This window comes from Nestor notabilis, unplaced genomic scaffold (genome assembly GCF_000696875.1).
Source record: "Nestor notabilis isolate BGI_N333 unplaced genomic scaffold, ASM69687v1 scaffold809, whole genome shotgun sequence".
Classification (NCBI taxonomy): Eukaryota; Metazoa; Chordata; class Aves; order Psittaciformes; family Psittacidae; genus Nestor; species Nestor notabilis.
In genome coordinates this window covers 93,697-105,464 of record NW_009944825.1, presented here as the reverse complement: position 1 = coordinate 105,464, position 11,768 = coordinate 93,697, and the positions used below count along the sequence as shown (strand labels likewise).

The window sequence follows — 11,768 nt, the reverse complement described above, 5'->3', positions numbered from 1 at the left end:
GAGTATGATGACTGTGAGCTGGAAGAGTCATCTGTAAAGTGTGAAAATGGCAACAACAACATTAAAGAAGAGTATCATGAACCAGCATCTCCTGTGGAAAGCCATAATGAAAAAGGAACTGAAAAAGAACCAAAAAAGGAAGGTTGGTGACCAAGTGTATGGGCTTAAAATCATTATGATTAAGAAGTTACTATGTGTGAGAAGTCAGCCTTCAGACTGTAGCCAGCAGAGCTCTCCAAATACAAAATTACATTCTCAGGAATGGAAAAAGATTTTTATGAAAGAGAATTTATTTTTATACCTGTTTGTAATTTATTTTTTTTATAACTTGACCTGTTTAGCTTAGCTCTTAAGAGGTATTTCTCTAACATTATGTAATTGTTGTACAATATATATAAAAGCAAAAGGCAGAATATTACCAGATTTGTATTGTCGCTAATTTTTGTCATCCATAGAAATAGCAAGTGGATTCAAGGTGTAAAGGAATGTTACTGTCAGGAGCAAACAGACTCAGACCCCACTGGCTATGGCTTTACAAGCAATATCCTCTCCTTTCCTCCCTACTTTTTAGTCCTTCCATATTTCCAACCTCCCCAAGAACTGGGAAAGACACTGGAGGTATTATATACGCTAACTAGCTGGCAGGTGTGGATTTTGTTCATGTCAGTGAAACAAGATACTTTTGAGGGAAGGGCCTTGGTATGAATTCAGTACCTAATAATTTGGAACTTTCTGATCCACCTGCCAAGTTTTTATAAACTTGAAGGAAGACATATTTTGAGAGCTGCTTTTCTTCAGCAAATGTGACCAAGATTAGCCAAGAAGTTTAGAAAGTATTGGAAGAGAGACCTGAGAATAAACAGAAACCAGGCAAAACCACAGTGTGCTGTTCCTTGGGCAGCCTGACAGTCCATACTAGAGTGCACTGATGACAAACACAGATTTTCCAGAGTGTGACAACATCACACTTCAAGTATAAAACAAGAACCTAATCTTAAAACAGAAATTAAAGTTTGGGGGCCAAGAGAAGGTGGATCCCTGTTCACTTATAAATGATACTGTGAAAATTGCATGTGATTAATCCCTAAAAGGCCGCATCTGTAACACTTGATTTTTCGAAGAGGGATATCCAGGTTCTGAAATACCTTTTGAGTAAAATGCATCTTGGTAAGTGATGTGGTATATACTTTCCCTAGGTACAGAGCTGGCTGTTTTTGAGCTAGTGGAGAAGCTATTCCAGGGCCAGTTGGTTCTGAGAACAAGATGCCTGGAGTGCGAGTGCTTTACTGAAAGGAGAGAAGATTTTCAGGACATCAGTGTTCCAGTGCAAGAAGATGAACTTTCTAAAACTGAAGAGAGTTCTGAAAGTAAGTATGATAACACATCAGGGGTTGTGATGTGTGTTTCTGCTTCAGTCAGACACCGAGGAAGGACAGTGCCATGGTTATCGGGGAACACTGCTCCTGTTTGTGCTGGTTAAAATCAGAGGCTGTTTGCTTATCTCTTGTCCTGATTAACTTTAGACTTTGGAAACACAGCACTGATAATGTAGACAGACCTTGACAGAGAACATGGGTTGCTTACAGTCCTTACTTATGTACATGTTTTCCTGCTTATAAATGGGTATTTTATTTTGGTATTCCCTTTCTTCATGGATAAGAAATCCTGCTTTTTCTTCATTTTATAAGAAATATCTTGGGGTTTTTTTCTCCAAAGAAATGAGAATCCAGTTGGGGTTTTTCTGTTAATTCACTATGAAAATACTTTTTTTTCAGTACTTTAGACTCTTTGACCTTAATAGTGGGGTTATTTGATGTTTGTAAATGCTAGTCCTCTGGTATCGTTCACAAATACTAGCAATCTATATGTTTTTTTGTAGTTATTTTCAAAACTAAGCATGGCAACAATAAATTTTTGACATTCAGAATTTCAAGGAAATTAATCTTAGTTCCCATGGACTTAATTTGAAGCAGCTTTTACTACTTTTTGTCCTCCCCCTTTTGCTGAAGGACTTCAGAGTAAAGTGTGTGGTGGTGTTGGGGTGTGAAATACTGCCCACAGCAGAGGCAATCTTGTCACCGGCAAGTGTAAAGCTGTTGGGGTAGCAAAATGTAAAGAGAGAAAGGGAATTTTCTGCTTATTTTTGAGATTTGCCTTAACGAATGAAATTCTGGTCTCAAATACAAGCTCCAAATTGCCAGACATAGCAACAGAATTAGTCTGTGTGATCTGAAGGCAAGCTTTGGGAAAACCATTGATTTTTAAGTAATAATATCCATTAAGTGGTATTTTCATTGCTTCCTGCCATGATTCAAAGATTGAAACATCTTGTTTCATGTATATTGAGTGTTCTTTGTGTTGTTGATAGCAGGCTGTGAACATGTCTTAGCTTGACATACTTTGTTTTGTTGTTGTTCTGGTGGGATGCATTGGAAATGTAAATAATGGCATGTCTGCAAATGTAACGATTCTCTTTTATAGTTTCTCCAGAGCCAAAAACAGAAATGAAGACTCTTAAATGGGCAATTTCACAGTTTGCATCAGTGGAAAGGATTGTGGGAGAGGATAAATACTTCTGTGAAAACTGCCATCATTACACAGAAGCAGAACGCAGCCTTTTATTCGATAAAATGCCTGAAGTTATAACAATTCATTTGAAGTGCTTTGCTGCTAGTGGCTTAGAGTGAGTATGCAGATTGCCTATATTGTGAAACAGTGTGCTGTTGGAAGGGAAGTCTTACCAGAAGAGGGGAAAATGTCTTGTAACTTTTCCAAAAGCAGATTCTTAGATCGAAATGAACTAACGTCAGTGGGACACAGGCCCTCATTTCATAAAGGTTTTCTCTTGTTACAAGTAGTGGCAGAAATTACCTCCAGGGAAACTGTTCTGTCTGTATTCTTACAACAGCCTGACATCCTGATGTTTCTGAAAACTTTGTGAACTTTTAATATCACCTGTCTGTGTGAGTTTAGAGGAAGGTTTAAGTACTTTAGCAGAAGAAGGAATGAGAACAAATCTGAATTTTATGGTCATAGCTATTAGTCTCTGGTCTCAAACCAATTGTGAGTACTAAAATACAGGGAAAAAATCAAACTTTTTAAAGGGCTTACACACCACAAAAAATTGACCAATTCTTTTAAAAATACAGTAGTACCAATACCATTGATGTTCAACTACTGAGCAGTCAGTTTGATGTTGTATACTGTAGAAATCCTTACTTTTTGAAAGATATTATTCTTACGAGAGTGTTCTTTGTATTATTATTATTGGAATTCAGGGATTTTTTCTTTGGGAAGGGAGAGAAAAAAAATAAGAAACCCCTTGTCCCTACAGTACTGTACACAAACGAAACAATGCCATGACAATTTATGCACAGCATTTTGCAGTAAACTCTATTTCTGCACTGAGCTTCCAATAAGGAAAAGGCTTCAGAAGGAGAAACTTCTTTAGACTATACAATATCCCCCCAGATCCTTTAGAAAATTCTTAGCCCATTAATTGTGTTTTTGAGAGTGACTATTCAATGATAGTAATATTTGCAGACTCGGCCTGTGTTTGCAGCTTTTGGCATTGAGTAGAACATAACTTTTACTATCTGGAATAACTTTGCTGGTTGCAGCAGAAGATAAACTGGGGTTGGTTTCAGCATTCTGCTGTCTGGCCTCTGCTCCAGAGAGTAGCCTCTCTTTATAACCTTGATGGCTAATCTAATTCTGAGCCTTCACATTATGCTGCTTGTAAGTTATTTAGGCACAAATTTGCCTTTTATCCACCAAGTTCCCTGAGCTTTGCATTTCCTTGTTGGTTGGCTTTAGACCTTCAGAGCCACCTGGCCAGCAGGAAGTCCAATGCATGAAGTCTTCCATGGAATTCAGTTAATATTTGTGTCCCCAGTATTTTAGAACTTGAGGTGTACAGGACCTTTGGCAGTGTACAGATACCAAATACAGGTGGACAGATGATTTGTCAGAGGATGCTTTATAAGCAAGTGCTGATAACTATGGTCAATATAAATATGATTCGTAAAATAACTAGTGTCAAGGATTAGATTAATATGATTTTACAAGTAGTTTGCCCAGATTGTTAAAACAAGACTTCTGTCTAGTTTTTTATATATAAAATACTGGGTTTAGTATTTAGTTTTTAGGAGTATCTAGGTTTCTGACAAAGTAGAAAGGAAACTTCCTCTGTCTGTGGAATGTGTGCTAACTTCTCTTCATGCAAGTCCAGTGTTGTACAGACTTTCCATTGTTGTACATAATATTTGACTGTCACAATGAGGCAGAGAAGAAGTTGCACACTCAAAAAACTCCTGTTGCTATTGTTGAGTAGCCCTTGATGTGAGATCGTGTCCTGCTGTGATTATAGGCTATTCAAAAAACACAACCCGAGATGTCCACCTGAAAGGAAACCTGAATATCATCTTCACTTCGCTCCTGTATCTGCTGCTTTTTTGTTTCTACAAGACAGTACTTGCAGCTTGCAGGTTAACCAGCTATCTCCTGAATCACTTACCTCTTCTGTCCTGGCAGTCTTCAGGTCCTTGCTCCAAAATACTCAGACCTATATCCGGCTCAGACTGAATGCAGTCTCTTGTGCTGTTCCTTATGTGTCCTCTGAATCATGTCATATGTTTTCTGCCAAGTGTTAGCAGCCAGAGATTAAGGAAGTAAGAGTGGAAAAATCAGATGCAGAACTGGAGTCAGTGACGAAGCAGAAGCTGCTTAGAAGATTCTTTCCTCTTTCTCAGTTTTTGGCTTGGAATTTTTATCTTGGACAAAACCAGGCCGCTTGTAAACATCTTGATTTGGAATAATAAAGCCCAGCTGCAAATCAAGTGGGAAAGAGCCATGGCCAGTAAAACAGAACACTTGATTACTCCATAGTATCCAGTTACTGTTATAGTGGTTTTTAAACAATGAGCTTTGATTGAGCTTCCTCCAATTGACTTTTATGTAAACTTATAATGTTTACTGTAAAACTTACTACTCTTTTCATAGATGAGACAGCAATGGTTTGCCCTAAAAGTAACAGCAGACCTTTTTCCTGGCCTTAAATTAAGACTTTTAAACTAAGAATCTTCATACAACTTCTCCATAAAAATTCTGCAATCTTGCCTGCTGCTCAGTTGTGCTCTATTGAGTTTTCTTACGACTGAGTTTTACGTAAATGAAGAGAAATGGAGGAGAACAGTAATGTAAGTATTTGCAGATAGTAAAGATTTGTTTTATCCTTTCTAGATGCTGGCTTGCAACGTGTTTGGTTTATTTAATAAAGCAGCCAGTGTGAAAATCTACTTGCCTGGGGATGAGTAATTCTCTTCGGCAACTGTGTGTGTGGTGAAAAAAAGTGCTAGGCCATGTGTACTCAGACTGCAAAGCTATTAAGAAGAAATGTGTAATTGGTAACAAAGAAATGTGTAACTGGTAACATCTAATTAAGTGTTTCCACTATATAAATTTAACAACTGTGAGAAAATCAGATTGTTGTCTTGTGAAATGGTATCAGGAAAGAGCAGGTGATGTTTTATTTTATTTATTTAAAGAAAGGTTTACTTGATTTTGTTACAGTCGTATCTCCTAATGAGTGACAGCAGTGCTTATGCCACTGTAAATCTTTATTTGGAGTATTTCACATCCATGTGTGTTAAAAGTGTTGCAGTAAAATAGCTTAAGTCTTTAAAGGAATGTAATAACTTGAGGTACTAATTCAGTACAGTGGGTAAAGTTCTACTAATTTATGGTCTCAGGATGCAGTTGCAAAAGTCAAGTTTGTTGTGTATGAACTGCTGTGGATCAGTCAGAGGAGGCAGAGTACTTGGCATGCAATTTTTCTGTCTTCAGATTCTTATCATTCAGAAGAACAAAAAGCTAATAGGAAAAGATTTCCTCTCTTATTTCCTCCTCTCCAAATCTTTCTGATGCTGGATCTCATCCAGAAGGTAGAGCCTGTTTTTTAATGTTTTCTGTCAATATGATTGTCACAGTGTGCTTGAGTGGAACTGGATTTCTGATCTAGAGTATCAGCAAGCAGTTTCTCTGTTTCTTCTGAGTATCTCTATTTCTGGTTACTACTAATAGGGATTTTCAGAACATGTATTATTTCTCATTAGGTCTAAAATGAGATTTCAGTTAACTAGATCTGAGTGACTGAGAACATCTGTGTGTGTGTGTAAATGTATTTATAAGGGTTTATAGCTGTGAACATCAGCAAAATGTTTAGAAGCACAGCAGAATCGAAACTAAACCCAGGGAAACAAAAGTAGCAGCTTGTTACTGCAGTTATGCTTGTACTATTACACCATATCTGCAATTTCCTTGGATTAAAGATAGTTACTCTTTCCTTATGATAAAATACAAGTTGAATAATAGTAGTTAACTCTTCGGAACCTACGTTTTACAGGGTTTGTCTGTATTCCCCTATACTTTTCCCTACAACACCCTAACAGTTGAGCAAGACTGAATCAGCCTTGAAATCTACTAGAATATCATAACATATCATTAAATAAAGGAGTTAATTAACTGATGCAATATCTGGCTGATGTAAGATGTGTATCATGTAGGATCAGAATCCTTCAGGGAGGCTAATAAATAAAAAATAAGGTGAAAGTCTCAACACTTTTCTAACTCCTTAGAAGATCCTTATTATAATGAGAAGACTTGAACTTATCTCATTGTAGATTTGTGCACTGTGAACAAAATGCTTAATATTTATGGAATAGTAGATGCTTTTCCAAAGTAAATCAGCTAGATAATTGTTAAAAAACTGAATAACCCAGGACAGTTAAAGAAGATTGTGTAGTAATAAGGAAGTGTTAGTAACTTACTCATCCTTGGGTAACCATTGCATTACCTCTGGCACTAAGAAGGTCTGAGAAAAATTGCTTACTCGGTTCTTCTAAGTGACATTAAAGCTACTTGAAAGTAAAATAGATTTGTATTCCTTTATTTAGTGCATGACACTTTCAGAGGCTCAGGAGGGGAAGCAATCCTGCTTACTTCAACCTTGGATGTTGAAGAGTTCTTTGGTTAGATTTTGGTTTAATCTGGCAAGCAGGATGGTGTCAGTGCAAGTATTCAGTGATAACTGAACAATCAGGTTAACTCTTTATTATCAATACTGAGAAATTAACTGTAGTTGATACTTTAGAAAAAGGGAATCTCATTAAATAGTTAAAATACAGATACTAGGCTGTAAGATTTAACATTATAGATACTTAAAAATGTCTTTTTCTGAACAGGGACAGATGCTCATAAGGAAGTTGAAAATTGAGCAATGTCTCCCAGTCTTTTTAATAGAACAATATAGATACTGCTTTAAGTGGCCCATGTAGTGTACTTATTGCAAGCTGTTGTGGCCAGAGGTCTTAACTTTATCTTTCTTCTGAAGGTTTGATTGCTATGGTGGATTATCCAAGATAAACACTCCCTTGTTGACACCCCTCAAACTGTCACTAGAAGAATGGAGCACAAAGCCGACCAACGACACCTATGGATTATTTGCTGTGGTAATGCACAGTGGCATTACAATTAGCAGTGGACACTACACAGCTTCTGTCAAAATCACAGATCTCAATAGCCTGGAGCTGGATAAGGGAAATTTCATCACTGACCAAATGTATGAAATGATTAAACCAGAACCACTGAATGAGGAGGAGGCGAGAACTGTTGCTGAAGACTATGACGATGGCGAAGTCTCCTTCAGAGTCAATGGGAGCACACAGCCAGGTAAAGTTCTGAACAAAAAGAACATGGAAGCTGTTGGACTTCTGGGGGGGCAGAAGAGCAAGTCTGACTGTGACCTCTACAACAAGCCAGCTAACCCGGAGAAGTTCCTCAACGTAGTTACTGAGAACAGAAATCCCGAGTCTAGCAGTAGTAATGGAGGTGCAGAGTGCAGCGCAGAGCACAGCGAGCAGAATGGTGTTAATTCCAGTGGACTAGAGAACAAAGCCCTGTACGTGCTGCAGAGCCTGAAAGAGTATGAAGGGAAGTGGTTGCTTTTCGATGACTCTGAAGTGAAGGTTACAGAAGAAAAGGACTTTCTGAATTCCCTTTCTCCAACATCGTCATCTACATCAACTCCTTACCTACTGTTTTATAAGAAGATTGTAGAGTGATACTGTATTTTGACTGTAAATATCAGGGACTTACTTGCATACACTTTTTGGTCTGACCTGCATCAAAACTACCTGGAGGAAGCAGCTGTTTTGTTTTTGAAGCTACTGGATCATAATGTTTCTGGTCTTTTTTGTTTGGTTTAAGTGGCTCAACTTGAATTAACAAACCGTGACACAGAACTTAACTCACTTAATAACTTTGATGCTGGAGAATAGTGATCTTACCTTTTAGAAATACCAGTTTGTATAGTTCCTAAAGGATGCCTGCAGCACATGGTAGTGGTTTTAACACAACTCTAGCTCTCAGACATGCCTATTGTATTATTAGCTTCTTTTTTTTTTTTTAATAAAGGTTATTTGTATTCATATCCTGGAGTAAATGTATATTAACTAGCAGATTTCATCAGAAGTTGTGTATTTTTGTAACTTGGGAAGTAATACTTCATATTTAGTCTTTGGGTAATTGACGTGGTTTATTCTCCTTACCCAGTTGTCTACTGCTTGGTGCAACTTGAAGCACAAGAAAAGGGTCTTGTAACCTTGTTTAGTGTCTTGGGAGGAACTGAACTTAATGGAAATGTTTGAATGGTCTAATTTGCATCTTGCTGCATAAGTGTTACTTGGGCAATGTGTAAATAGGTGTGATTAATACTTCCAAACAGGGGCAGCGTGTAGTGTAATTAAAATAATTTTGTACTTTTAAAGCCCTCTAATATGCATATCTGTTTGAGTGGGTTTGGGCCTTAGTGTGATCCTCTAACAGTTCATTTGTACTTGGAGCTCACTGAAATGTGGAAAAACAGAAGCATTTGGCTTTGATGCTTTGTTAAGAATGTATATATATGAAATAAAAAGTTTATGATATGCATCTGAGATGACTAGATCAGCCTTTTGTGTTTGGAGAGGGAAAAGCAGAAAGTGAAAGGGGTTGGGCACTGTCACAGAAAGAGAAATGGAAGATTTAAGGTGCTTTAAGAATAACATTCTGGTTTTTAACTGATTCTTGTACAACGTATCCTGATTTGAAGGCGCTTGATGATGACAGGTAAGGTAGGAAAAAGAAATGGATTACTGCAAAGCCAAGTGAGATGTTTGCAGTAAATACTAGAGGTTAAAATCCCAAATCATCTTTCAGGTGCTAAAATATTTCAACCCTGTAAAATGCAGACAATTAAAAATGTTTAAAACATGACACAAAATAGGATGAGTGTTCACTTCTGCTGTCACAGGGTGCATGGAATGACATGAGGTGCTGCTGCAGAGACGAGGGAAGAGCCACAAGATGTGAGTATGCCCAAGCTTTCTGGATACATTACACTTTTTCAAGTACAAACTAATTTATTTACAGGAAAAGCCCTAGAAACCTCTGCCTGGTTTATTCTGCAATCCTTAGTTTTTTACAATCTTTTATTATAATGCATTATGAACACTGAGGTAACTCATCTAGTGTATTTTCCATGTTATGGGGGACCCGATTTTTGTACAGGCCTTGATTTTGCTGCATATCCTAGGGGATGTTGTATTACTAATGTGTGTTTCAGTCTAGAAAGCTTGTCCTGTTAATAGAAACAGTGTAAGAAAAGCTGGACTAAATTTAGAGTTGCTTATGAACTCCTGCTGAGTAGGTGTCTGTAATACTTCTGCAGCGGAGGAGAATCTGGCATTACAGATACACTCTAAGACCTCTCTCTTTTCCAAAGCACTGTTCACCAGAATAAATCATTTCATACTCTTAAACCAAGAAATAGCTGCATTAACAACAAATAACAGTAATCTTACCTTGCAAGGGTAGCCAAATCACGTTTAGAATGCTATTTGTTACTGCCTGCAGTGGGGGGGTTGCTGAATTTCAGCCTGCAAATGAAAGTTTGTTTTTCCACACTTGACCCAAGAGTCACCTTTTTCCATTCAACTGCAGGAACAGGGAATGTTCCAAGAAAACAAAATACTGTTACATTCAACAAAATACACTGGCTGTGGTGTCACTGAAGGGAGACCCAGCTGTCTTCTGTCGTACTGCACAGCTTGAGAGAAGTGCTCTTTGGAGGCAGTGAAAACATGATCTGCTGGAATATGATGAGTGAAAACTCCTCTGGCATATGGACAGAAAGTGTGGGGTGGGATTTTTGGAGACTTACTCAGCCAAAGCACTTTAACACCCTTCCTGAATGAGGAGCTGCTTGCTTCAGTAACTACTGTCCTGCACTGCACGTGGCCTTGTAGTTCACTGCAATGCAAAACCAAAGTGTGGCTGCCCAGTCTTGGCTACACAAACTGATACAGCAGTCAGACTTACACAAGATTTGGATTAAAATAGATGTTTTCCTAGCTGAAGAAACCATATACAAAGACTAGTGTAAATTAAGGTTTCATTCTTTCATGACTATGGGGATTTGTTTCCACTTTGTAAATAATTCTGCATGCCTCTTCATACAAATCTCTTGCAAAGCTACCCCCTCCTGCCTTAGTGTTTTCCATTCTGAGAGTCCTCAACTCCCAAAGAGCTTCCAAAGCCTTGTCAACACCCCTGGGCTTTGCAATCAGCTTCTGAAACGTCTCCCCACCCTGCTGGGTGCTGTCCATTCCTCAGCACATCTGACACATGGTGCCTTTCTAACGTACCACAGCATGAAGTGCAATCATCCTGCTATGAGCGAGCACAAGCATCCTCCTACCCCCCACCAGCACCTTCTAACATACAGGAAGGTGCATGTTAGAACTGAAGGTGAAAACTATTTAGGTTTCAAAAGTCAAATACTCACAAAGTGGAAGTGATGATGTATAATTGTTTGGTGTCTTAGAAGCTCAGGTATAACCCCCACCTTTTTTCTTCTTTTATATATATGTATATATATACATATATCTATATACACACACACGCATATTTTTATATATATATATATATGAAAGTATGTTTATAAAATTTGGGGGTTTTATATATATATATACATGTATATATATTTACATGTATGCATATTCAGGCATTTATAGAAAGAGGATAAGCTTGTGTTTAATCACCTACCACCTCTTCCAAGGGATGCTGTTCAACAGATGGAGTTAAAATACAAAGGCCTAGATTTAGGAGTTGTGTACTGAGCTCCAATCCTGATGTTCCCATTGGAGAGCTGTGTTAGCCACCAAAATAACTGCTGCAAAACAGATGTTCTTCTTTACATAAGTAACAATGCAAAAAATGCTTTCTACATAAGCTTTTGACTAAAACTGTGATACCATCTTATGTTCTTTTTCCCTGTGAAATTAGTTTTCCAGTTGAGAAAGGGACACAAAAGCACTCTAATTGCATGTACACTGTGAAGTTGCATCGCACATTCAAAGCTATGAGGAGATTACTGCACTGTTTGGAGTCCTAGCTGGTGGAAATGACCCTGTACACACATAAGTCATGCTGAAACTCCACTGGTGCCGAAGGAGGAAAAGCAGTGACAAGATGTGCCTCCATTCTTCTGATGGCTACAGATGGTATTAGTTTTCTTTGCAGCAATTTGTATTCAGAGATAAAAAAGCAAAAGGATAGGGATAATAAAAATCATCACCGCTTGGTTAAGAAAGGTTAGTGTAGGACTGACTTACCTTTCTCCAAACCTTTTCCCCAAGGGTGGTGAGCTCTGAAGTCCAATGCACAGGGAA

General features: G+C 38.0%; 1 protein-coding gene across 1 annotated transcript in view; it reads left to right on the top strand.

The window, feature by feature from the left end:
* The window catches only part of USP1 (ubiquitin specific peptidase 1), a 12,313-nt gene extending 4,092 nt beyond the window's left edge, over positions 1-8,221 (top strand). Inside the window, 4 exon segments of the mRNA XM_010022572.1 lie at positions 1-142; positions 1,197-1,367; positions 2,482-2,683; positions 7,391-8,221. The exon segment at positions 1-142 is cut by the window's left edge and continues 15 nt beyond it. Of these exon segments, the coding sequence (XP_010020874.1) occupies positions 1-142; positions 1,197-1,367; positions 2,482-2,683; positions 7,391-8,120 (1,245 nt within the window). The 3' untranslated portion in view covers positions 8,121-8,221.
* Positions 8,222-11,768: the final 3,547 nt, after the last annotated feature.